Source organism: Scyliorhinus canicula, chromosome 11 (assembly GCF_902713615.1).
Source record: "Scyliorhinus canicula chromosome 11, sScyCan1.1, whole genome shotgun sequence".
NCBI classification, from domain to species: domain Eukaryota; kingdom Metazoa; phylum Chordata; class Chondrichthyes; order Carcharhiniformes; family Scyliorhinidae; genus Scyliorhinus; species Scyliorhinus canicula.
The window spans coordinates 125756421-125784411 of NC_052156.1; the positions used below are offsets into that span (position 1 = coordinate 125756421).

General features: G+C 44.3%; 1 protein-coding gene across 1 annotated transcript in view; it reads right to left on the reverse strand.

Moving 5' to 3' along the window:
- The window catches only part of uhrf1bp1l (UHRF1 binding protein 1-like), a 180509-nt gene that overhangs the window by 19737 nt on the left and 132781 nt on the right, over positions 1-27991 (reverse strand). The window contains 3 exon segments of the mRNA XM_038811302.1: positions 3453-3712; positions 23614-23764; positions 24898-25064. Of these exon segments, the coding sequence (XP_038667230.1) occupies positions 3453-3712; positions 23614-23764; positions 24898-25064 (578 nt within the window).

Genomic DNA, 27991 nt, shown 5'->3' on the forward strand with positions numbered 1-27991 from the left:
ATGCAAATCTCTTTGTCATAGTTTTGGTCATGGTATAGCATAGGGAATGATTTTTCCGATGGCGAGGCTTCCCGCCTTGTCATCCAAAGGATCAGCAGGGAATACATCCTTGCCAATAATGCTTTATGAAGCCTTAATTGGCTGGTGACAAGACTTGCATCCCTCACTTGGAAAGAAGTCCCACCTTAGAGAGCTACTGGCCCATCTAAATTGCTGGCAGCTCTGTAGTATAGCAGGAGGGCAGGATAAGGCACCCAAGTGACTGTGAATTGGGCATTTAGAAGCCTTAGTAGGCTCAAGCCGAGGCTCTATCCAGTCTCTCATGAATAAAAGTCATTGAGTAATTAATACAATGCTAAACACGGGTACAGATAATGCAATAAGGAGAAGAAAGATGGGGTTGTTAGAAATACAATGGAAAAGTTTTTTTTTAAAATTTAAATATTCTCCATTCTCCAATGATAATTAAAATCTGAAAGAATGAGACACCACACCGTTAAACATTATTTTTCAGGGTCAGAGAGGTTACTGGCAGTAACTAAAGACTTAATCACCCCGATGAAAGGGTACTAGCACTGGAATGGACAGCCCCAACATTTCCTGGTGTGTTTAGATCCTGTGAACTAAGTACATCAATTTAATTAAATGTTTTTGAATGATAAACAGTTGGCGAGATATGGTACGAAAGAGAAAAAGCTGGAAAATCTCAGCAGGTCTGGCAGCATCTGTAGGGAGAGAAAAGAGCTCACGTTTCGAGTCCGATGACTCTTTGCCAAAGCTAATAGACAGAGAAAGTGGGAAATATTTATACTGTGGAGTGAGAATGAAAGATAAGTCAGAGCCACAGAAACTCAGGGAAACTGGGTGCTAATGGCCACAGAAACCAAAGTGAAAGAGTGCGAATGGCAGTCCCCAGAGAGAATAAAATATGTGAAAGGCCAAACAGCAGAGAAACTGACATCAGAGGGTGAACTGTAGATGTGGGGGGGGGGGGGGGGGGGGGGGGGGAAGCAAAGGGGGGGGGGGGGAAGCAAAGAGGAGAAAGGGTAAGGAAAGGTGGATAAGATGGGGGGGGGTGTTTAAATATATATTAAGAAAGACAAGAAATGGTAAAAGACAGTTAAAATGAAATGGGATGAAAACAAATGGGTTGAGGTGGGGTAGAGCTAATCATCTGAAGTTGTTGAATTCAATGTTGAGACCGGAAGGCTGTAGCATGCCTAACCGAAAGATGAGTTGTTGTTCCTCCAGTTTGCATTGAGCTTCACTGGAACATTGCAGGAGGCCAAGGACAGACTTGGGCATGGGAGTAGGGTGTTTTGTTAAAATGGCAAGCAACGGGAAGGTCAGGGTCCTGAATGCGCACAGACCAAAGATGCTCAGCAAAGCGATCACCCAGTCTGCGTTTGGTCTCTCCGATATAGAGGAGACCACATTGGGAGCAGCGAATGCAATAGACCAAATTGGAAGAGATGCAAGTGAAACGCTGCTTAACTGGAATGAGTGTTTTGGGCCTGGAGTGTTTAGTATGGAAGAGGTAACGGGGCAGGTGTTACACCTTCTACGATTGCATGGGAAGGTGCCATGGGTGATGGGAGAGGTATTGGGTATGGTGGAGGAGTGGACTAGATTGTCTCAGAGAGAACGGTCTTTGCGGAATGCTGACAGAGGGAGTGAAGGGAAGATGTGTTTGGTGGTGGCATCACGCTGGAGTTGGCAAAAGTGGCGGAGGATTGTGCTTTGCATACGGAGGTTGGTGGGATGAAATGTGAGAACAAGGGGAACTCTATCCTTGTTCTGGGAGGGAGCGAGGGTAGTGGCGCGGGAGATGGTGTAGGGTGCAAAGAGCTGTATTCCAGATAGCTGTGGGAGTCACTGGGCCTGTAGTAGATATTAGTGGATAGTCTATTGCAAGAAATGGAGACAGAAAGATCAAGGAAGGGAAGGGAAGTGTCTGAGATAGACCAGGTGAAAGGAATGGAGGGGTGGAAACTGGAAGCGAAGCTGATGAATTTTACAAGGTTCGGATGAGAGTATGAAGCGGCACCAAAATAGTCATCAATGTATCGGTAAAGGAATTGTGGGAGGTGCTGTTTGAATTCCTTGTAAATAATAGTATTAGCCACACTGTTATTTCTCCAAAGAAAATCAACAACAACACGAGGACATTCCCATTCCACGTGCTAGCTTAACAGAATAGAATCACCCATCGCTGGTCTTAGAGAGACTATCCCAGTGCCGAGTTTCTATTTTTCATGAATTTGCCAAAGTGCTGGTCTGTAATTGACTGATTGCCAACAGACATGAGGGTGGACACTAAACTGTCACTGGTAATGAAGCAAAAGAGGACTCTGTTTTGTTATGCTCTTGACGTAGCATAAGCTGCTTCCTTGATGTGTACTCTGACAAAGGAAAGTTCAGACTTTAAGATAGCTTTAACAGATTTATTTAAACTGTTAACAATTCTCCTATTTGGATTCGACTCTCCCGTTGTATCCACTTGAGGGCGAAATTCTCCCAAAGGGAGACTGAGTGCCGACGCCGCAGTGAAACCCGGAGTGTTTCACTCTGGCGTCGGAGACCACTCCTCGCCCCCTATTCTCCCCGGGTGGCTAGGAGCGGCGTTGCGGGAAACTCGGCCACCAGGCCTTGACGCTTGCGTCAAAGCGGCGCGCCAAGAATGACGCGGCCGGCGGCGCCGAAGTGACGTCGACCGCGCATGCGCAGATTGGCCGGCTCCAACCCGCGCATGCGCGGTTGCCGTCTTCCCCTCCGCTGCCCCCGCAAGACATGGCGGCTTGATCTTGCGGGGTGGCGGAGGGAAAAGAGTGCATCTCTTAGAGATGCCGGCCTGACGATCGGTGGGCACCGATCGCGGGCCAGTCACCTCATGAGCACGCCCGTGGTGCTCAATCCTCCCTCCGCCCCCCCACAGGCCCCACACTTACCTGTCGCGCGCTGTTCACGATGGCAGCGACCAGGTGTGGTTGCCGCCGGCGTGAACCGGTCGGGTTCATCAGGCCGCTCGGCCCATCCGGGCCGGAGAATCGCCGGTCGCCGTGAAAAATGGTGAGCGGCAATTCACCGAGCGGCGTGTCAAAAAACACGCACACCATTTTTGGGGGGTGGGAAGCGGAGAATCGCGCCCGGAGTGTCTCCACTGGAAAGATGAAGATCATGTGTGCTGTGTTCTTTTATATGGGTTGCTGTAATGCCCGCCTGTGGTGGTGTCACCTCTGTGTGTATCGTGAATGCCCATTGGTCGTGTCCTATCTTACTGACCTATTAGTTGAATGTCTGTGTGTCATGTCTCTGGTGTCTAGCTAGTCTACGTGTATTTACATTAACCCCTTGTGTATTTACAGGATGCATATCACCACAGACTCTTGGTGACAATCACACGTTACACTGTTATGGGGGACATTGTTTCACAGAAAAAGTAGCCATCATACCTTCAGGTTAATTCTTGTATCAGTTATTTCAATTTTCATAGGGATTATGTCAGCAGGTACTTCATCTTCTAGAAATGTTCCTAGATTTGTGAGGGAAGACATCAGAAACTCTGAAGTGAAATTCTTAATCATGCATTGCAAGAAACCATTCTTGGCTGCAAGTGATGAATAGACAGCAGCATTAGGCCCACTTTCCAGCCGTAGACTCACTTCAGGCAATTCCTTCCGATGCTCCTGTGTCAGCGAGGAACGGTGTCGATCTGACCATAACAAAAGAAAAATTGGTGATTTTTAAAAAGAGTAAACATTACCGCTCTGATGCTAAATAAAGCATTTCAACAGAAACAGTGGTTCCTTGAATTTTATCTTTGAGCTTATATGCCTGTCACTGACCAATTACTAACCAATTGGTTATATTACTTGGGGCTGCATTTTCCACTAGTTTAATTTAAGGTCTATGTTTCCCTTGCTTAAGTGTAAAGAATGAAGGGAATATAGAACAGCATATAGAGTCATAGAATTTTACAGCACAGAAAGAGGCCCTTCAGCCCATTGTGTCTGTGCCGGCCAAACGCCAATCTATTTGAATCCCATTTTTCAGCACTTGGTCCATAGCCTTGCATGTTATGGCATTTCAAGAGCTCATCTGTATAGTTTGTCTGGAATTAGACTTTAACCAACCTGAAAATAATTTGCTTTGAGCAACTATGGCCATCGACTGCACTTTCTCTCCTTCAAGGGGATGCCAAGATTCACTCAGTACACAGTACAATAAGACTGATGCCCACCAGGAAACTGGCAGTATCTCATTACAATTGCAAGTCCCTGAACTAATCCAGTGATGGAGAACCGAGTAATCATTGAAATTTTGAAAGATTTGTACTCTCTATTAAAAATTTTCACATCAACGTAACTCACCTGTAACAAACCCTGTAAATAAAATTGGAGCTCAAGCTAAGTAATTTGCAGTTTCCACCAAAAGTATTCCACTGTATTCATCGTTGACAAGAAACCAGTTTTTTCTTTTAAATCTTTGTTTTCTGCTTCAAAATGGCAAAATGTTTGAAACATATACATGCTCCCTCACCTGTTATTCAAAGCAGTTCACATGCCATGGAAAGACAGGTTCACTATATCATTCTGTACATATTCAGAACTTTAATTTCAATGTGTAGTTAGTGCCCCCTGGTGCATGTATAAGGAAAAAAAAGTAGAGTAATTGATTATTTTTTTAAAAATCGATCATTATGAAGGCATGTGCAGATACTTCCCCAAAGAGCTCAATTGCTGATCTCAGCTGCTTTGCAAGTGGGAGACAGAGGGTAAATGCTCAATCCTATTCCACAAGGATAACAAGCCACCCTGTTTACTGACAGGGAACTTCTGGCAGACAGCTTAAAAGTTGCAGAGGCAGAGTTTTAGGAACATGTCACATATTAACTCTTAGCCAATGAAAGGCAAATGGTTGAAAGGCAAGGCTGAAAGAAAGCCAAATAAAACTAAATAACTCAAATGAAAAAAAAAACCTCGTCATAAGGTTTCGGGAAGAATTATTGGGTATCTGCAAACTGAACTTTTCTTGCCCCGTACTGATTGACCATGTTGCTCTGCAGATTCAAAGATGTCACAGCCCAGCTTCACTAGAACACTGCCTTCCTTCCACCTGTGTTCAGCACAAGGTATTTATGCACAAAGATGAACTACCACTGTCATTATTCTCTTGACAGCATATTCCCCTACACATCAGGATATTAATCCAAAGTTTAGCACAAAGTAAAACACAAACTGAAGAAAAGCAAATAATTTGCACTGTACTCTGTTACGCAAGGTGTTTCCAATCGGAATTAGAACCATAGGATCGCCACAGTGCAGAAGGAGGCCATTTGGCCCATCGAGACTGGACAGACCCTCTGAAAGAGCATCCTATCCTGTAAACCTACTCCCCTGCCTTATTCTCACCTAAACTGTACATCCCTGGACATAAAGAGACAATTTTATCATGGCCACTCCACCTAACCTGCACATCTTTGAACTGTGGGACGAAACCGGAGTACTTGTAGGAAACCCACACAGATATGGGGAGAAAGTACAAACTCCACACAGGCAGTCGCCCCAGGACGGAATTGAACGCTGGTGCTGTGCAGCAGCAGCACTAACCACAGTGCCACCATGCAGCCCTCATAGAATCATATAATTCCAACAGTGCAGAAGGAGGCTATTCGCCCAATGAGCCTGCACCGGCTCTCCAAACGACCACTCCACCCAGGCTCCATTCCCTGCCCCATCCCAGTAACCCCACCCAACCTGCACACCGTTGGACACCAAGGGGCAATTAATTTTTTTAATAAACATTTTATTGAGGTTTTTTTGGCGTTGTAACAGCAGCAATACCACGTCCTTCCCCAACAGGTCCCACCATTAATTAACCCCCTAATCCATGCTAACCTAAACCGCGCCCCCCCCCCCCCCCCCCCCCCCCCCCCCCCCCCCCCGCTGACGATTAACTCTCCGCGAAGAAATCGATCAATGGTTGCCACCTCCAGGCGAACCCTAACACGGACCATCAAGGCGAACTTAATTTCCTCCAGACAGAGAAAGCTAGCCATGTCCAATAGCCTGGTCTCCGACTTCGGGGGCTTTGAGTCCCTCCATGCTAGTAATATCTATCTCTGGGCAACCAGGGAAGCAAAGGCCAGAACATCTGCCTCTTTCTGCTCCTGGATTCCCGGATCCTGCGACACCCCGAAAATTGCCACCTCTGGACTCAATGCCACCCTTGTTTTTAAATACCTTGGACCTGACGTCAGCAAACCCTTGCCAAAATCCCCTCAGCTTTAAACCAAGGGGCAATTTAGCATGGCAAAGTCATCTAACCTCCACATCTTTGGATTATGGGAGGAAACTCTGTGCAAGCATATTGTCTTAAAGGGAATGACGTTCAAATATCCTAACTGGTAGCTGAGATGTGCAGCCGTGCAACTTAGAGGAAACAAGGACCCAGAGGCTCTCCAGTCTTTTTTAAAAGTTCATGGTTTTTCAATGACCTCCACTTCATTAAAGCAGGGCATCTCACTTCATGAACTATTATTTAGATTTGTTTGAGCACGTTTTGTTCTTAAAACGTCCGTGAGCCGATAACTGCATAGCAAAGAGAACAGGATTTCTCGGACTTTGGTGAACAACAGAATTTTAAAATGCATTTCCGTAACCAATAATATTTAAGGATTGGGAAATTAATGAAGGACTGAGAAGGAGGATGAATACTGGGTGATTTAAATGACAAATCAGGTACATCAAAAGAAAGAAAAACAAGACCGAGGGGAAGACAGACAAAGAAGGCCAAGGGGAAGAAAAACCATTGGAACAGGCTTTAATGCTTGTGGTGGATTGAACAAACTCTGAAAACTGAGAAAAATACCTGGTCACTTGAATAAAATAGTGATACAGAAATCTATTGGAAACTGAGAGCAACTGTGGAGTGTTTGCTAAAAGGCCTGTAATTCCACTGGGAGTGTGATAGGTGAGAAGTATTCAAGGGGAATGTCACTTTCTGTAGTTTAATTCCCAGCAAATATAAATTGTCAGCAAAAATGAAATAGTGTTTAGTTAATCATGCTTTTTAGTTTTTTTTGTTATGGTAAAAGTTTCAAAATGTGAAATCTTGCTGTGATATTTTTTCCAGCTAGTTTCTTTTCAAAAGTAATCAGTTTCTATGGAGATTGTAACATAATTGTCTGTGTGGAGTCTGCACGTCCTCCCCCTGTGTGCGTGGGTTTCCTCCGGGTGCTCCGGTTTCCTCCCACAGTCCAAAGATGTGCGGGTTAGGTGGATTGGCCATGCTAAATTGCCCGTAGTGTCCTAATAAAAGTAAGGTTAAGGGGGGGGGGTTGTTGGGTTACGGGTATAGGGTGGATACGTGGGTTTGAGTAGGGTGATCATGGCTCGGCACAACATTGAGGGCCGAAGGGCCTGTTCTGTGCTGTACTGTTCTATGTTCTATGTAATTCTCAACCTGAGGGACGAGACAATTTATTGTGTGGGCGAGAGGTTCATTGACAGTCACTAAACATTATCGCCTTGTTACTTTAATTCGTTGCAGTGAGTTTTATCAGCAATTAAGGTGCAAATGCAGCACCTTCATGAAAATCACTGGCTGGTCAATGGTGAGAAGCTATTATCGCTGAGCTAACAACAGAGCTCAACCACAACTGGTGGTAATTTGCAATCCAAGGAATCTCTTCCTCAATACAAGTGGTGGTCCAATTTGTGCATTGATTGTGTGTGTCATTCACATCTCGTTTCTTTTCAACACAATTTGGGTCAATACGTTTTGAGTTTTGACCTGCACTTTTGACCTCCTGAGGCACGGCCAGATCACACCTGGTCCACTGTGTCTGCTCCGTGGTGTAATTACCAGCCTCCCATCCATGCTGAAACAGAGAATTAAAACTTACCTGGAAACTAACTGCATGTTGTCCATCCAATCAGAGGCTGATTCTTCCCTGCATTGGCTGCTGATTGGCTTACCATCTAAGGCTGCATGGTAGCACAGTTGCTTCACAGCTCCAGGGTCCCAGGTTTGATTCCCGGCTTGGGTTACTGCCTGTGAGGAGTCTGCATATTCTCCCCGTGTCTGCGTGGGTTTCCTCCGGGTGCTCCGGTTTCCTCCCACAGTCCAAAGATTGTGCGTGTTAGGTAGACTGGCCCTGATAAATAACCCTTCGTGTCCAAAAAAGTTGACGTGGGGTCACTGGGTTAGGAGGAGGCGTGGGTTTAAGTGGGGTGCTCTTTCCAAGAGCCGATGCAGTCTCGATGGGCCGAAGGCCTCCTTCTGCACTGTAAATTCTATGAAATTCCATGATAAGGCATGGGGAAACCAGTCTGTCATTGAACGATCATGCTTGCCGCATTTTTCAAAATTCAGTCCGTGCAGATTTCAATGGCTCAGTCCACCTATGTGGCGGGCCAGATCGAACTTATGGGGGGCAGATCCAGCTGCTATGGGGACTGCATCTGGCCCACAGGTCTGAGGTTCGACTAGCCTGATTTTATTCTATTGGGTTTTTCATTGGCGACACCTGTCTAATTGTTAGAGCTACCGAACTTAGAAAAAATATATCACAGGACGGATTTTGCTCTGAACGCCATTCAATATATTTCAATAGGGAGCGAGTCGATGATTTGGCATTTTTGGAAAGCTGATGCAGAATTGTCACATCCCAGATAGCAACTTCCAGATTTGCACAACAATCCACCCATCTGCCCTTGTCTGAATTTGCTATCCGATTTTCACAAGGAATTATTATTCCGTTGCTATAATGTTTTTAATAATCACCACCGTAATAAACGTGGATCTATTGTGGACTTCAGATAAATCCCTCAGATTCCCTCTGCCTTTGATGCATCATACAAATTCTGAGCTTCCAGAACCATTTTCTGAAATTAAGCAAATCTATGTAACCACAACTAGGAACATGGAACTCTGGAGCTGGAGTGGGCCATTCAGCCCTTCAAACCTGCTCCAGCATTCAATAAGATCACGGCAAAGCTGGCTGTAGACTCAACTCCAATTTACTGTCTGCCCCTCATAACCCTCAGCTCCCTTCTTGATCAATCAAACTCAGCTTTGAATGAATTGAATGACCCAGCCGCCACTGCTTTCTGGGGGAAGAGGATTCTACAGACTAACGCCTCTCATCTCAATTTCTGCTCATCTCCATCTTAAAAGGGAGACCTTTCATCCTAAACTGTACCCCCTAATTCTAGTCTCCCTAACAAAAAACATTCTCCAGTTTGCACTCTATCAACTCCCCACAGGATTATAAGTGTTTCACAAAGATCACCTCTCTTTCTTATAAATTCCAATGGGGATGGGCCCAAATTGTTTAACATTCTCTTCGGAGGGGCGGCGCGGCAATGCAGTGGTTAGTGCTGCTGCCTCACGGCGCCGAGACCAGGGTTCAATCCTGGCCCCGGGATACTGTCCGTGTGGAGTTTGCACATTCTCCCGTGAGTGCATGGGTCTCACCCCCACAACCTAATGATGTGCAGGGTAGGTGGATTGGCCATATCGTTTTATTAAAACAATAAAAAATATATACAAGGCCAAACGGTACAAGCACTAATTTTGCGTTGGAGAAACAGGGTACCCTCCCCTCAGTACCAATGTACGGGGAGGGGGGGTGGATACTCTGATTATTAAAACAGTTCACAACACACGTTTCTACAAAAAACAAATGGTACAAGCACTAAACTTCGCACTGGAGAGACAACGTGGATTGGCCATGCTAAATTGCCCCTTAATTGGGAAAAAACTATATTTTATGGAATGCTGGCGAGTACAGCATTTATTGCTCATTTCTAACTGCTCGAGTGGCCTTCTTGATGCAATCCAGGTGGTGTAGATACATCAGTGCCTTGAGAAAGGAAATCCCAGAAGTTTGACTCATCAAGTGAAGGAAGGAACAATGAAATAGTTCCAAGACAGGATGGTGTGTGATATGGGGGGGAACCTGCAGGTGGTGGTGTTCCCATGTATCTGCTGCCCTAGTTTATCCAAGTGGTACTGGTCACTGGTTTGGAAAATGCTGTTGAAGCTGCATTGGTGAGTTGCTGCAGTGTCATTACCTGGCACTTGTATGGCCCAAATGTTACTTGCCACTTAATAGGCAAAGACTGATGTTGCTCAGGTCATGCTGCATATGGGCACTGACTACTGCAATATTTGAGGGGCCATGAATGGTGAAAATCCCCAATTCTGACCTTATGATAGAGGGAAGGTCATTGATGAAGCAGCTACAGATGGTAGGGTCTAGAGCACTGCCCTGAGGAACTCCTGCAGTGATGTGCTGGTATGGGCTTTTTGGCCTTCAATAACTATTGAATCTTCCCTTGTGCTCGGTATGACATCAACCAGTGGAGAGTTTCCCCCTCCTCTCCCTGCAATCCCCATTGACTCTAGACTTTAGTTTTCCTAGGACTTCTTGATACCACATTCAAACAAATGCTGCCTTGATTGCAAAGGCAGTCATTCCCACCTCACCTCTCGGGTTCAGCTCTTTCATCCACATTTCGGCAAAGGCTGTGATGAGTCAGGAGCTGAGTAGCCCGGTGTGATCTGTTCAAACTTTCTTTATAAGCTCACCCTGCCAACCCAAGAATCAGTTGTGAATCATCTCTGAACTGCTTCTGATACAATCATATTTTTTCAAATAAGCAAAAAAAAGCTGTACACAATGCAGTGGGCTCATCAAGGCTCTGTACAGTTGCAGTATATCGTCCCTATTCCATTCCCATTAACATTTAACGTTCCAATTGTTGCATTCTAACTTTTTGAGGTGTACCAGAACACCCAGATCCCTTTATACCACCAAGTTCTGCAATATCTCTCCATTTAAATAGTATACTGCTTTTCTGTGCTTCCTGTCATGTGGATAAGTTCACATTTTCTAACATTATACTCCACCTGCCAAATATTTGCCCATTCATTTAACCTATCAATATCCCTTGTAGACTCTTTGCCTCCTCTTGACAACTTACTTTCCTACCTATCTTGGTGTAATCAACAACTTTAGCTACTATACATTCAGTCCATTCATCCCAATGATTGAGATAGTAAGTTGTTGCAACTAAACGTGCAATAGTAGAGTGATATATATTTAACAAGACTTCTAAACAACATGTGATAGAAGAAAAATGGTGCCCATACATCACCAAGATACATCATTTCGGACTAAATAAGGTTCAGATGATTTGGAGCACAGTACACTTAATCTTTACCACCCAAATAGACAACACAGAAAATGCTTGTTTTGAAAAGATTAGAGAAAATGTTAATCATTTGTTCCCAGAGTATTTTGTAAATAACAAAGTACTTTATTGTACTATTCAGAAAGGCTGAGATACCAAGGTAACAGCCAACTTGGCACTTGTCAAAGTCAACTCCCTCTGTCCACAATAATCTGTTCTTTTTAGTTGTCTAGATATATCACAAAATGATACACTACTTTCAAAAGATCAAGGCTAATCAGACAGAGAGCAGAGTACTATTTCTAGCGGAAGACATGTGTTGTGTCTCTCGAGTCCAACACCGTTGGTAATACATTCCAAAAGAAAATTGACATGCCAAAATGTTTTAAAATCTTTCCATCAGGCTATTAAGTTTATTTTGCTTCAACATTTATATTCATGCTGGTTGCTTCTTTCCTCAAACTTGTGTTCTAGTTGCTCCTTTCACCTTATCCTAGTGTTCTGCACTTATAGTTCAACCACTACTCTTCCATGACTTCATTCTTTATTTTTTAAGATGCGATTTTGTCTCTTCCTTAACTAACGATTTTGCTCCCCCCCACCCCTTCCTTTATTTAATCTGATCTACCATTTTGAGAGATTTCATTGCAATAAAAGGAAAAGAGTGAGAGAGAAACTTTTTAACATCAATGGCAGCTGAGGAAGTGTCTAAAAAGATAAAAAGGTACTATAATCAGAAAATGTAAATTTGAAGTAAATCCGGAACAGATATAAAAACTGAACTAGTAATAAAACAGCTGCGTGGCATAGCATAATGATGTATTACTTTGTTTTAGCTCTCAGTCATCATAAACGCAAGTTCATCTAAAACTCTGTACCTGTACCCTAACTCACACCAAGTCCCATTTACCCATCAGTCCAGTGCACACTGACCTACACTGGCTTCTGATTGAGCAATGTTTTGATTTTAAAATTCTTGTTCTCAAATACCTCAATGGCCCTCACCCCTCTGTATCTCGGCAATCTCCTCCGGCTCAAGCCATCCGCTATCTGCAGTCCTCCAATTCTGCCCTCTTAACCACCATAATCGCTTCATAATTGACTGCTGTGCCTTCACCTTTGAGGCCCAGGAATTTCATCCTTAAACCTCTATCTCTCCACTACACTTTCCTCCTATAAGATACTCATTAAATCCTACCCCTTTGACAAGCTTTTGGTCAGCTACCTTAGTGTCTCCTTCTGTGGCTTCTTTCCAGCCCACAATTTAACGTGAATTAAATGCCTCACCATTAATGTCGGTTTCCTGTGTGACCCGATTGGTGCTATGTTGGTGTGGCCTCTCCCACCGTTGTGGCCATTCCTTACTCCGGTTTTTACCAAGATTTTTGGTCTCAGGGAATTATGGGATATGGGAAAATGGACTTGAAGCCCAAGATCAGCCATGATCCTATTGAATGGTGGAGAGCTGGCTCAATGGGCCATGTGGCTCTCTCCAGCTCCGATTTATTTTGTTCTAATGTTTTCAGACCTCCCAATTGTGACCTCTCCTAGTTCCCCGACCTTGGAGTTGTGGCCTCTCCCCTTCCAACCCACCTTTTTGCTAAACGTCCCACTCGCTGACACCTTTATTCCTCTTCCTTTTCCTGGATCTGCTGAAGGGCTGATCCAAAGTTGGTGCTCTCATGTTGATGGTGCACCCCAATAGTCCATTTAAAAAAAAATGTTCATGCCTTGCTCCTATTCTCCCGAGCCGTCACTCATAACAAGGGCTCGACAGAAGAAAGCGGTGAGCAGGAGCATTTAAACATGGATCGTTGCAGCCCCAGTTCAGCACTTTCCCACCATCAGGACTCACCCTTGCACAAAATCAGAGCTCTGGCTTCAGCTCAGATTTTCAGCTGGAATGCAGGTCCAGGTGAGGGAAGCAGACATAGGGCAAGTCAAGGACTGGGGGCTGAGTGAGGGACTCAAAAGTCAGGGAAAGGAGGCCACAACTTGGAGGTTGGGGTGGGAAGGAGCTGCAGTGACCAGGAGGATCATCGAGCAAGAGGTATTGCAAGTAGAAAGTTACATTTTCCTCTAATATTTTTAAACTTATTTTAAAGAACCAATGTAGGAGTTTAAGCGATGTAAAATATTTCAACATAAGAGGGTATAATGTTTTTTTAAAAATTCTGGTAAAGGAGGTCATACCCAACCGAACTATAATTTTAACATTCATTCCTATGAGAACCAATGTTTCATTTAAACTTGTAATTTTCAGGAAGGCAACCACAACTCTAAGTGAGAATTCACTGTATTCTGGACTGCTCCATCCACCTATTATTTACTTGACTGGGAGAGCTGATGCCTGTAATCAGGTTGCTTACTCATTTTTATGATTTAGAAAATCATTAATGGCAGAGACAAAAAGAAAGCATAGTTTAAAAGTAGGAAACATTTAAGTTTTAAAGAAGTGTACAAAATAGAATAGAATTATAGGAAAAAAAATCACAATGCATCACCATAACAATGAAAAACTATAATTATTCTGCTTTTGGATTTTCATGTACAACTGACAGAACTGAAAGCATAGAGTCAATTTTTTTAAAACTCCGATAATGGCAGTATTTATTCATTGGGTAGATTGAACATTGTCAAAAGAGATTTGTTTTGTTACTTTAACTTTGGTGGTGCATACCTGACAAGTAGCAGGACATGACAAATTATTTTAAGTTCATTTTATTTGCTATTTAGTTCAGTCATCATCTGTCACAAAATGGTGGCTTAAAAGGAGACATTGGGTCAAAAAATGTTTTAATATCCCACGTCCACGGACTTAAATTGCTAAAGTGCTCCTCTGATCTGACTGTGCTTAAGCTAGCTTGTGTTTGGGCAACAGAAAGAATATACCTGAAATTTCATTTCCAAAGTAAGAATAAGAAGAAATAAAATGAAATTTGATTAAGAAAAAGAGAGAAATATAAAATGCTAAGATTAGCCTTATGATGGTCAAAAGTTAGGTTACGCTTGAGTGGTCCCAAGTACAATCCTTGAAAACCCTCATATGGGTAGTGGCCAAATTATAAAAGATGCAGAGGCTTTATTCTTCCGGTATTGCAACATTAAAAATTTAACTTTTCCTCCTCACTGTCGCCCTAATTTTTGTATCCGATTTTAATTTCAAACCGGCAAGCCTAGTCACATACAAATGGAAGTGTTGCTCTGCTGCTGGGCGATTAATGGAGATTTATGTACACCTGGAGTATTGCATTCAGTTTTGGTGTCTTTACCTGAGAAAGGACATACTGGCGCTGGAGGGTGTGCAGGGGAGATTCACTCGGTTAATCCCAGAGTTGAGGGGGTTGGATTACGAGGAGAGGTCGAGTAGACTAGGACTATACTCGCTGGAATTTAGAAGGATGCAGGGGGATCTTATAGAAACATATAAAATTATGAAAGGAATAGATAGGATAGATGTGGGTAGGTTGTTTCCACTGGCGGGTGAAAGCAGAACTAGGGGGCATAGCCTCAAAATAAGGGGAAATAGATTTAGGACCGAGTTTAGGAGGAACCTCTTCACCCAAAGGGTTGTGAATCTATGGAATTCCCTGCCCAGTGAAGCAGTTAAGGCTCCTTCATTAATGTTTTCAAGATAAAGATAGATAATTTTTTTGAAAAATAAAGGAATATGGTGTTGGGGCAGGAAAGTGGAGCTGAGTCCACAAAAGATCAGCCATGATCTCAATGAATGGCGGAGCAAGCTCGAAGAGCCTGATGGCCTACTCCTAGTTCTTATGTACTACCTTGGACCTGATTTTTAGTCTGCCTCAGTCTAGAGACTCCATATCCAAGACCAGAATCTCAAATCTTTGCCTAACTTGCCCTCAACTCTTCTGTAAGTGGTTTCACAAGTTTTCATGTATTTATTCTGCTTACCCAAAAATAGAAATTGCGAAAATGTACGGCTTATTAGCAATTAGCACACCCTCCACTCAGTGGCACTTCTTGAGCCAATATATGCAAGAGTCCTGTATAAATACTGGTAGGGGTTGCTAGAATATCCAGTTTACAGGAGGAGAAAACTATGTAGAATATTTCAAACTTCAATGAAATGAAATGAAAATCGCTTATTGTCGAGTAGGCTTCAAATGAAGTTACTGTGAAAAGCCCCTAGTCGCCACATTCCGGCGCCTGTTCGGGGAGGCTTGTACGGGAATTGAACCGTGCTGCTGGCCTGCCTTGGTCTGCTTTAAAAGCCAGCGATTTAGCCCAGTGTGCTAAACCACCAATGTATACCAGTTTTCAGTAACAAAAGAAAATGAAACCCGTGAAACTATTTCAATTTACAATTATGAATCAATTTTGTCCTCAAGGTATAATACAGCAGAATATGGAACTTGCCTCCACATGAGGTGGTTAAAGTAAATAGTACAAAGGCATTTAAGGGATAGCTGGCGAATACACGAGTGAGAAAAGAAAGGGAGATTGGGCAAAATGGGAGAAGGCTCACATGGGGCGTAAACAGCAACATAGTCTTGTTGGGCTGAACTGTTTCTTTGTTGCAAATTCTCCCTAATTTCATAAATACTTTCCATTTTTGGTACCAAATGTCAAAGCCTTAAATTTCCAGATCAAATATAGTACAGGATAAGTGAAGTTCCCCTTATTATCTCAATGTGTCTAACTCTTAATTGTGATCAGGCATTTTGTGCACCAGCTATTTCTATGGTTTCTCCGAATTAAGCTGTCAGTTCACAACCTACAAGAAATTTGCGTTGAGTTAAAAAAATTTCATATTTTCCTACATTACAACTGTGATTAAACTTCAAAAAAACTTCAGTAGGAGAAAAGCACTTTAAAACGCAAGGTTGCAATGAAAACCACTATATAAATTCAAAGTCTTTCTTTTTCTACATGTAATATCTTTAAGATTAGCAGAACTAATTTTATCTCTTTTATTCAGGACCATATTGCAGAGGTAAACTTTGTATCTTTTGCAATCTTCTTCAGCTGAGGTGCCGATCAGATGATCCACCCTGATATGGGAATATATTACCGTTTACACGTAGCCACTGGGTCAAAACTCTGGAACTCCCTACCTAACTGCACTGTGGGGGTACCTTCAACATATGGATTGCAAAGGTTCAAGGCGGTGCCACATCGCCACCATCATTTCAAGGGCAATTAGAAATTGGAAATAAATTTCAGCCTTGCTCACAACACCTATATTCCGGGAATTATTACTAATTTTTTTAAAGATGGAAAAGCTGGGAGAATGCAATAGACCCCTTAGAGGAAGCAAGGTAAGAGGAAACATAATCAAGATAACTATAGGAGTAAGTAGATAGGGATAACCCCAAAGCTTCCTTCTCCTATTTGTTGCTAATTACCAACATTTATGGTTGGATGTGTCGGATCTGCAGAGCTGTGATTTTGTTAGTTGTGAGCTTAGTTCGGTGTCGAACTGGTTTTAAAGTGCTTTTCTCCTACTGAAGTGTTTTTGAAGTTTAATCTCAGTTGTAATGTAGGAAAATATGAAATTTTTAAAACTCAACACAAATTTCTTTTAGGTTGTGAATTGACAGCTTAATTCGGAGAAACCATAGAAATAGCTGGTGCACAAATGCCTTATCACAATGAAGAGTTAGACACATTGAGATAATAAGGGGAACTTAACTTATCCTGTACTATATTTGATCTGGATAACTGGTATACATTCTAATCATGTATTGTGGCTTCAGCAGATTGGCACCTTACTTTCAGGTATGCCTGGCACTGTTCTTGGCATGCTCTTCTTGACTCCTCATTGCACCAGGGCTGATTCCGGCACTTGTAGGCAATGGGAGAGTGAAGCATAAGCCAGTTCCGTGAGGGGATAAAATATACTAATGGCTTGCAGCACCTCATTGATAGTTTTGGCCTGCTAAATCTGTTCTGAATCTGTCCCCCTTAGCATGGTAGTAGTACAATAAAATGAAGAGTGTTTACAGTGTAAAGACAAGGGGTGCGATCTAAAGGCCACATTGCACCTAACTCGGGACGTGATGCAGCCGATAAATCTCACGAGAGGATTTGCCCAGCTCGCTACGCCTTGCAAGACCTAACGGGATCTCGCAAGATGTTGCGATCTGGATCCTGACCACAGTAGACCGTGCTTAAATTTGCATATTAAGGTTGTGAGTTACCCAAGGCGCAGGATCTAATCCCCACCCCTTGGAGACCACAAGCAAACGCCGGTCAGCACTGGTCTCCACAAATGGCATTTTGGAGGGGGGGCGCACCAGGAAATCGGGGTCCCCTGGGTTTTCGGGCTCTGGATAGCATGGTACCCTGGCACCCCAATGACAACCAGGCACTTTCAGCCTGGCAGTGCCACAATGCTATGTCCTTTTCGACTTGGCCAGCTCAGTGAGTAGTAGTGCCACCAAGCCACTCTTGGTGATGGATACTGAAATTCCCCGACTTGGAATACATGCTGCGCTCTTTGAGGTTTGTGCTTCCTCAAGGGATGTTCAACATGGAAGCGCATTGACTCATCAGCTGAGTGAGGGCAACTGTGGTAACCAACAGGATGTTTGCTTGCCAATGTTTGATCTGATGCCATGAGACTTCATGGGGTCTGGAGTAAATGCTGAGCACTCGTAGAACTACTCCCATCCGACTGTAAGCCATTGAACCACAACCTCTAGTTGGTGGGGACAGGACAGTTTTATTTTTCCAATTTATTTATTCACTGGGTTTGGACATTGTTGTTACAGCCAGCATTTATTGCCCTTGGGAAGCTGATGATGAGTTGCCTCCCTGAATACAATTGAGTACCTCGTTAAGTCATTGCAGAGCACAGTAAAGAACCAACCACATACTAAAGGAAGGTAGAGGAGCTGTATGGGATGGTGAAAAAGAATTACGGAATATTGACAATGCCACATAACACATCAATGCTTCCAAAATGTCTTCTTTTTTCCTCAGTTGAGGATTGATTAACAGAGCCTCTGATGGTGCCTGTGCCATTTGTTCCAATTTTGTATACTCTACATTGGGTAGACCAAATTCAGATTGGGCGATTACTTTGTTGAACACCTCTAGCTGATATCAAAATTTGAGTCATTTGTCACCTGAAGCTTTGCCCAACTCTCACTGACTACGGCCTGTTGCACTGTTCCAACGATTTTGAACACAAGAAGAAGCACCTCAACTTTCTATTAGGTGTTTTACAAGCTGCCGGCATCATCAAGTTTATTAACTTTAACTCTTAACCACCACTGCCATTTTCTCAGAGAGCAAATGCTGATAATGGAAGATGGCGGCATCAAAGCCACCACAGGGAGGGGAGGAGGACTATGATGGTACTTTGGGTGGGGATTCCCTATTGGTATATGTCTGGCAGTGTGGCCCACACCATTGTGGTCTACACAATCATGTATAATAAGACAAAATAAATCAGTGGGTCATCTTGTTTGACCTAAAAAACAATTTCAGCTACCCGCCTTCAGTCTGACCATCAGAACTGTAGCAACTTTTTTTTAAATGGCTGAGAGAGTGTTCCTGTTCCTATTTTTTCTCACTCCTTTTAAAAAAAAATTATTTTTATTCAAATTTGTCAAAAAAAACATAATTTTTGCATAACTGTATGCAACAATTAACAGAACAAAAGAGAAAAAAAAAGATATCCGTACTTACAAAGAAAGGAACAATGCAACGTAACGATTTTGCTGCTGCAGACCTTTACTGCTCTTTACAGCCATGTCACTAACTCAGGTCTCTACACTTGGGAGCTTCGAGTCCCTCCACATTAAAAGGATCCGTCTCCGGGCTACCGGGGAGGCAAAGGCCAAAACCTCGGCCTCTTTCGCTTTCTGAACTCCCGGATCGTCTGACACACCAAATATCGCTATCTCTGGACTCGGCACCACCCGCGTGCATAAGACCTTGGACATTGCCTGAGCAAATCCCTGCCAGAATCCCTTAAGAGTTGGGCATGCCCAGAACACATGGACATGATCTGCAGGGCTTCCCGCACATCTGGCACGTTTATCCTTAACCCCAAAGAGCTTGCTCATCATGGTTGCCGTCATGCGTGCCCGGTGGACCGCCTTAAACTGGATTAAGCTAAGCCTGGCGCATGATGAGGAGGAATTGACCCTGTTTAGGGCATCCGCCCACAGGCCCATGTCCAGCTCCCCGCCTAGCTGCTCCTCCCATTTACCCTTAAGCTCCTCCACTTGGGCTTCCTCCGCCTCCTGAAGTTCCCGGTAAATGTCCGAAACCTTCCCCTCCCCTACCCAGGTGCCGGAGACCACCCTATCCTGTATCCTGCGTGGAGGTAGCAGCGGGAATGATACCACCTGCTTTTTCAGAAAGGCGCGTACCTGAAGGTATCTGAAAGCATTCCTAGGGGCAAACTGAATTCCTCCTCCAGCGTTTTCAGGCAGGGGAAGGTCCCGTCTATGAACAGGTTCCCCCATCCTTTTAACGCCAGCCCTATGCCAGCTTTGAAACCCTCCGTCTATCCTGCCGGGACAAATCTGTGATTGTCACGTATCGGGGTCCAGACTGAGGCTCCCTCCAACCCCCTGTACCTTCTCCACTGACCCCAGATCTTTAATGACGCCACCACCACCAGACTAAGGGAGTAGCGGGCCGGCGAGTTTCAAGTGCCCCTAGGCTGGTACCTTTACATGAGGCCACCTCGAACCGCTCCCATGTCAACCCCTCCCCCAACACCCATTTCCTAATCATGGCTATGTTAGTTGCCCAATTGTAGCTGCATGAGTTCAGCAGCACCAGCCGCCCCCCCCCCCCCCCCCCCCCGGACTGCGCTCCAGGCAGTCTCTTTACTCGCGGTGTCTTATTTGCCCATACGAATCCCGAGATGATCTCGTTCACCTGCTTAAAGAAGGTCTTAGGGATGAAGATGGGAAGGCACTGGAAGACGAAAATAAATCTGGGGAGGACCGTCATCTTAATGGTCTGCACCCTCCCCGCTAGAGAAAGCGGGAGCATGTCCCACCTTTTGAAGTCCCCCCCCATCTGCTCCACCAGCCGAAATAGATTAAGCTTGTGGAGGGCATCCCACTTTCAAGCCACCTGTATCCCTAGGTATCGGAAGCTCTTCTCGATCAATTTCAGCAGAAGCTTCCCAGTCCCTTTTCCTGCCTGTTAGCTTGGATCACGAACATCTCGCTTTTCTTCTTGTTTAGTTTGTACCCCGAGAAATTGCCAAAGTCCCTCAGAATCTGCATGACCACCCCATCCCCTCTCGTGGATCCGAAATATACAGGAGCAGTTCATCCGCATAAAGCGAGACCTGATGCTTCTCTCCCCCCCCACCACCCTCGCTCTGTTCCCCCAAGTTGGCACCTTTTCTGTCAGCCAAGCAGCATACCATCCCCCCCCTCCCCCCCAGCAACCCCGTGAGCCCAAACCCCCAGGTCAAGCACCCGCTTAACACTGGCTCTCCCCCATTACTCTTCAGTGAGTCAGCTGACCACCCCGGCCGCTCCCGCATCTGTCTCCGATTACTCAGATGCCTCATTTTGCCCCCCCCCATGGAAAGCCCAACTTAGCAACTTCAACAACCCCCAAAGAACATTTCCGCCCCCTCCCCCCAGCGAAACAAACAGCCAACCCCGGGCGCAAACCAGGCACCATCAAAGACACGGCCCCAGCTGCCAGGAGAGCATCCCCACGTGTTGTGCCCCCCTCCTCCCTCTGCGGTCGAATTCTACTAAAGCCAAAAACATGGCCAAAGAAACAGGGAACAAACAAAAATAAGAGACAGCAAAATGTTGCTGCCTCCGACTACTCGGCAATTACCATCCCCACTAGAGTAACGTCCCTGCATGGCTATCCTTTAGTTCGAGTTCAATTTTCTTGCTTGATGAAATTCCACGCCTCATCCGGTGTATCAAAGTAATGGTGGCGATCTTGATACTTGACCCACGCCCTCACCAGATCCAGCAGCCCGAACACCCCTTTGCTGTGGCGAGCCGCCTTAGCCCGGTTGAATCCAGCGCGCCTCTTGCCAGTTCTGCTCCCAGGTCTTGATCGATGCGGATTATGCTGTCCTCCCACCTGCTGCTCCGCTCCTTTTTGGCCCATCACAGGACTCGTTCCTTATCTGAGAAGTGGTGGAACCGTACCACCATGGCCCTCGGCAGTTCATTCGTTTTGGGTTTCCTTGCAAGGACTCTGTGCGCCCCATCCAGTTCCAGAGGCCGAGGGAATGCTTCTGGTCCCATCAGGGATCCCAATAACGTGGTCACGAATGCGCTCGCGTACGACCCCTCCGCACCCTCAGGCAGGCCCAGAATGCGCAGGTTCAGCCTCCTGGACCTGTTTTCCAGCCTCTCCTGCCACCTCTTGTTAGGCCGTCGTGTGCCTCCACCCTGACAGCCAGGCCCAGTATCTCATCTTCATTATCAGAGACCTTTTTCTCCATCTCCTTGATAGTCTTCTCCTGCACTTTCTGGGTCTCAACCATTTTCTCCATAGAGGCCTTCATTGTGGCCAGCATCTTCGTTTTCAGGTCAGCAAAGCAGCTTCTAAAAAAACTCCTGCTGCTCCCGCGACCACTGGGCCCACGCTGCCTGATCCAAGCCGGCTGCCATTTTTTGATCCCGCGCCCGTTCCTGCCGCTTCTCACTGGTCGTTTGGCCGTCTTGCTCCTGGTCCCCTCCATAATCTGACGTTTGCCCGCCAGTTTGCGTTGAAAAGGGGCCGTCAAAACTCCTTGAAAGGGCCCATTAGCCCGTTAGCAGCGGGAGCTGCCGAAAACGCGACCTACCCACGCATGGCCGCCACCGGCAGTCTTCTTTAGTTTACTTCAATACTTTTCTCTCGGGGAGGTTGGTGAACTTGGTGTTCCTGATCTGGCTGCCTGGATCTGAGCTCCGCACTGGCCCGGCTTGTGCCCCGCTTGAACTTGCCTGGACCACACTTATCAGCACCTCTGCTCCCTCGCCACAGTGCTCGGGCCCCACACACCTCGGCCAGTTTTTCTGCTAAGGACATACGATTTTTTTTTTTAAATAAAAACTTTCCCCGGGCAGATAAGCCCGAAGTACTCGGAGCCTGCGCGGGAGCAGCCCGAGATGCGGCCGTCACTCCATGCTGCCGCACCGGAAGTCCTTTTTCTCACTCCCTTAATAGGCAGAAGGGAGACAATACCAGACATCCAACACGAGTGTGACATGTTTATCAATTACCCTCACAGGCTAACTGTCCATCCCACTCTGACCCCATGTATCCTTGGCATGGTGTTTCCAAGGAATATGCGAACAGTGGAATAGGGTTAGAATACTGTATGAAGCTCCAGCTGACGATGCAGGCTGAGAATTTACAAATCTTAGCAGACTTGAACATAAGGCAGGAATAGGACAGAAATAGGACAGAAACCTGATTGCAATGCATGCTCTCATTGTTCCAGTACCCAAATAAAAAAGGCATGCCCACACAAATCTCAATATTGAATTATTATAGCATTCAGGATGCGAGAATGCTGAAAAAAAATGTTCAAGCACTTCTTCCAAATTCACTATTGATTGTATACTTTGTGCAGTTATTTTTAATCATTTTAAAATATTACATACCGTATATACTCGCGTAACATGCAACTTTTGAGCACCTAATTTGAAGCCTAAATTTCAGGGGTCGCATGATACGTGAGGTACAAAAATCGCAGGTGTGAAATGCTGGCCAAGATAAGTCACATAGCATCCAGCTGGCGTCGTTCAGCCACTTGCCGTTTCCATTCATAAAAACATGAATGGAAACGTCAGTGGCTGAACATCTTCCCATCAGAATGCTGTGGTCAAAATCTGAAGAGTAGTATTCTGATGGGAAGATTTTGACCACAGCATTCTGATGGGAAGATGTTCAGCCACTTGACGTTTCCATTCATGTTTTTATGAATGGAAACGGCAAGTGGCTGAACAACGCGAGTAAAGCCAGCTGGAAAGCTGTTCGAATCGCGAACAGCTTTCACAGCAGAATCCCCTCTTGCCATCTTCCCATCAGAATACTACTGATTGTGACCACAACATTCTGATGGGAAGATGTTCAGCCACTTGACGCTTCCATTCATGTTTTTATGAATGGAAACGGCAAGTGGCTGAACAACGCGAGTAAAGCCAGCTGGGAAGCTGTTCGAATCGCGAACAGCTTTCACAGCAGAATCAACTCTGCAGAAACCACACACAATGATACCATTTGGAAGTTTTAGTTTCCAAAATTAATTTCCAAAAAAGTCACTCGCATGATACATGAGGTATACCATAAAAGCATGTTTTTGGGCTGAAAATTTAGGGGTCGCATGATACGCGAGATCGAAAGTTACGTGAGTATATACGGTATTTCAATTCAATGTTTCCTGAAATAGGAACTCAATTTAAGTTTAAGATTTGAATCAGAAAGAAATCTGGATACATACCCATGCTATGGTTGCTAATGTACTGCCGAAAACTGACATTTCCAAGCTGCTTTGGTATGACTTGATTTACTTGGAGACATACTGCTGTATCCTCACCCTTCACATCAATTGCACAATTAATACGGAACACGTTGAAAATCATCACTGACACCTGTCAAAAGAAAATTTTTATAAATCTCAGAATGATGCACAGAACCCCTCTCACTGGCATCCAAACACCAATTAAGTTTTTTGACAGACTGTCCAATGATTTTGCAGCGATTGGATATGTAGCTGGATGGGTGTTAATAATGTTATTGCAGCTTAGGGAGTATTATGGAAAGAAATTGATGGCACTATTTGTGGGAGAATCATTTTTGCTAAACTGTTCCCGTTTAAAACATCTTAATTTTCATATCTCCCCGGTACTGTACTTGTATGTGATTCTAGTTTGGTTTACTTTATTGCAAAATATAATAAAAAGCACTTAATCAGAAGTTGTCAGTTGAAGTTAATCATAGAGAAGTTCAGCTACAATAATCAAGTTCGGATTGCAAATAAATATCTGAATATATTCAAATTGTTATTTGGAACTTGCTGATTTTATATAGCAACAACTGTGGTGTCTTCATGATATTTTAATTAGCCTAGATGGCTTGGAATTCCAGATCTTCAGAATTGAAAATAGCAATAAAATATAAAACAAAGACATGATCATCCAGAGCGTTCTTATAAATACACCAGTGGTCAGTTGAAGTGCTGCATATGTAAATGGCCAGGATTAGGCTGCCTGCAAAAATTCCTGGCTGGAAAATGTGTGTTTGGCAGGGGGTGAGGGAGACTTTTACTGTTCATAGAGAAGAGAGAGAGTGTGAGTATATGATAAACTTGCTTGAGCAGAGCGAGACATGACTACAGAAGAGCTATGTGTAAAGTGATTTTATGAAGACACTAGTTCAGGGTTACACTCAATTAATTTGGCATATGTTTGGGCACAGATGGATTGATGAGGCAAGCTGAAAAAGGCAAACATAGGAAAGGAAGAGGAGAGGCAAGTTATAAAATAGAAAGTCACAGTGAAATGGAGGCCATGGTTCAGAAAGTACAAGATGACATGACAGGTCAATTAAAAATACTTCCAGCCGTGTTGCGTCTCAGAAAAATAAACCCACTTAAATACCCACTAGAATGATAGAAAATTTATTTTGACTCGCTTGTATTTGTTCCTAACATCTTCACATTTAACTGCTAACAAAACTATCTACAATAAAAATGCGGCAAAATCAGAAGGTTGCCCATGTTTACCAAATCTCCAGGGGACTCTTCCACACTTTGAGATCCAGCGCTGTAGACATCTGGTGACACTCTCCCACAATCCTCAGTCCCAAATGCCCCGTTAGCACTTTCTGCTGGACTCTGATCAATAGAAGCTTCTTTAAGACTAATGACTGAGGCATCAACAATGTAAGCATCTGAGAAGATGTAAACATAGTCTTGGTTTCAATTAAACTGAAATACCTTCAAACAAGGGGGCACATACTCACTGAAAGTTTTGATATGCAAAAAATAAAGTTTTAACTTGACAAGATTTATGGCTACTCTAAGTGTACGTTTCTTTAAACATATATTTAAACATTCACTTTTTAACATTAAGAAGAGTAATGATCCATATACAAAATTATATCAAATTACATCACAGCCATGATTTGTTTTTTAAATAATGCCTGCTATATATCGTTGTATAACTAATCACATTGCATAAGTTAATTGACTTTAATTCTTCAAAATTGTGCTGTTGTCTAAAGAAGGCAGCTAAAGTGAACAGTAAAAATCAAGCAGCATACAAAACATGAGAATGAAGCCCCAGAACATTACAGTTTATTTAAACACCAGAATAGGTTGATTTTTCTCATTGGCAGATCTAGGTTTGCAAGTCTCCCATGGCATTGCTCATAGTGAATCCGAGGTTTTATAATAACAGGGTATTATGCCAAGAGTTACCAGAAATTCAGACTGCAGTTGAGTGGCCCAGGTATTATGGGAAAAGGGGCGTGTGGCCTGAAAGCAGTAGAACAGGAGTTTTGGGTTCAGCAGATCAGGAATCGTTGAGAGTTCTAGAAACACAGGCCCTGGGATTCAGTATCACTATATTGCAATGATTGACGAAGAAAGTCATAGGATCTAGGTATAATGCTGGGACAGTAAACCCTGGAGTGCAGTTTCAGGATCTGTTGCAATAAGGAGGGGATTCAGCTCGACTTGGGAACAGGTTTTGTAGTTTATGCAACAACGGGGTTTTGGGGGCTGTGGCCTTGCCACGTGAGGCGTTTCTGGGGTATGGTAGGACGTTGTTGTCATGTTGGGAAAGAGGGTCTCAGGGGCCCAAGGAAAGGGGACTGAAACTAGCCTCTTTATCTGCCCCCACAACCATCTTGGCCAATCTGCAATACTTTTGCATTACCAACCCTGTTCATCAGCCTATACCTACCCGTTCCTTTCTGTAAATTTACTTTAAAGCATCAGAGAAAATGTTTTGTTTCTTAAAATCAATGGATGGAAAATCACATATTGGGAGTTTTCTGAAATTCTCCTGCCAGGAAGTGCAGTTGCAGGTAAATTGCACCGTTTTCAGTCAGTAGAGATCTCCATAAAGAAACAAGAGAAACCACAAAAATTAAGAGGAGGTTTTTAAGGAGGATGAAAATGAAGCAGAAGTAGAGTGATTTAGAGAGGAATCTCCTATGTAGGGCCTAAGTGACTGAATGCGTAATTGCCAATGGTGAGCTAAAAGGCAGGAAGATGCCCAACAGACCAAAGTCAAAGGGACAGATGGGGAGGAAAGTGCATGGATTGGGTGGGACAAGGCCAAAACGAGATTTAAAATAAGGATGACAATTTTAAAATCTGAGATCATGAGAACTGGAAGCCAGTCTATGAGCACAGGGTGATAGATGAAGCAGGCATGATATTCGTGTGCGCGGCTTAGCCTCATTCAATTCAAGGTGCTGCATAGGGCCCAAATGACTGGGACGAGGATGAGTAGGTTCTTTGGGAGTGAAGATAGGTGTGTCAGGTGCTCGGGGGGGGTCCAGCGAACCATGCCCATATGTTCTGGGCATGCCCGGCACTGGAGGAGTTCTGGAGGGGGGTGGTGAGATCCAGGGTCAAGCCAGGATGGGGACTTGCGATCTTTGGGGTTGGGGTAGAGCCGGGAGTGCAGGAGGCGAAAGAGGCCGGTGTGCTGGCCTTTGCGTCCCTAGTAGCCCGGCGAAGGATTTTGCTACAATGGAAGGATGCGAGGCCCCCAAGCTTGGAGACCTGGATCAATGACATGGCGGGTTTTATTAAGCTAGAGAAGGTCAAATTCGCCCTGAGAGGATCGGTGCAAGGGTTCTTTATGCGGTGGCAACCTTTCCTCGACTTCCTGGCTCAACGATAGGGTACTGGGACAGTAGCAGCAGCAACCCGGGGGGGATGATGACTATGTTTGTTTATCTTATTTAAATTTGATTTATTTCATTTTAATTTATGGTTACGTTTTCTTGTTGGGGGGGGGGGGGGGGGGGTGGGATACATGTGATGTTATGGTTTGGGGGGAGTTGTGAGTGCTATGGGGCAGTTTGTTGCGTATTATTACTTTTTGTTATGTTCTTATATTTTCTGTAAAAAATTCCAATAAAAATTATTTTTAAAAAAAGAAGCAGGCATGATATGGGCAACGAAGTTCAAGTTTCCATCCCAGCCACAGTCCCAAATATCCCTTATTAAAGTTACAGATCATAGCCAATGTAATTGACTAAACTATCCTTCCTCAACCTTCTGGCTTTGGCATGGCTATTTCATTCACCAACCATCTCCACCGTCATCCAGCTGGGTGGAACTGCACTCGCATTATTTACCTACCTAATCGTAGCCAGAGAATCAGCTACTATCACCATCCCAACACGGTTACCATGCTGTCGTTCTCCCCCCCCCCCCCCCCCCCCCCCCCCCTCAAAAAGGATTTATCCTTATCCCGTCCTATTTCTCATCCATCTGGATTGGATTGGATTTATTTATTGTCACATGTACCGAGGTACAGTGAAAAGTATTTTTCTGCAAGCAGCTCAACAGATCATTAAGTACATGGGACATTAAGTACATGGGAAGAAAAGGAAATAAAAGAAAATACATAATAGTCAACACAAGATATACAATGTAACTACATAAGCACTGGCATCGGATGAAGCATACAGGGTGTAGTATTAGTGAGGTCAAATAATAAGAGGGTCGTTTAAGAGTCTGGTGACAGTGGGGAAGAAGCTGTTTTTGAGTCTGTTCATGCGTGTTCTCAGACTTCTGCATCTCCTGCCCGATGGAAGAAGTTGGAAGAGTGAGTAAGCCGGGTGGGAAGGATCTT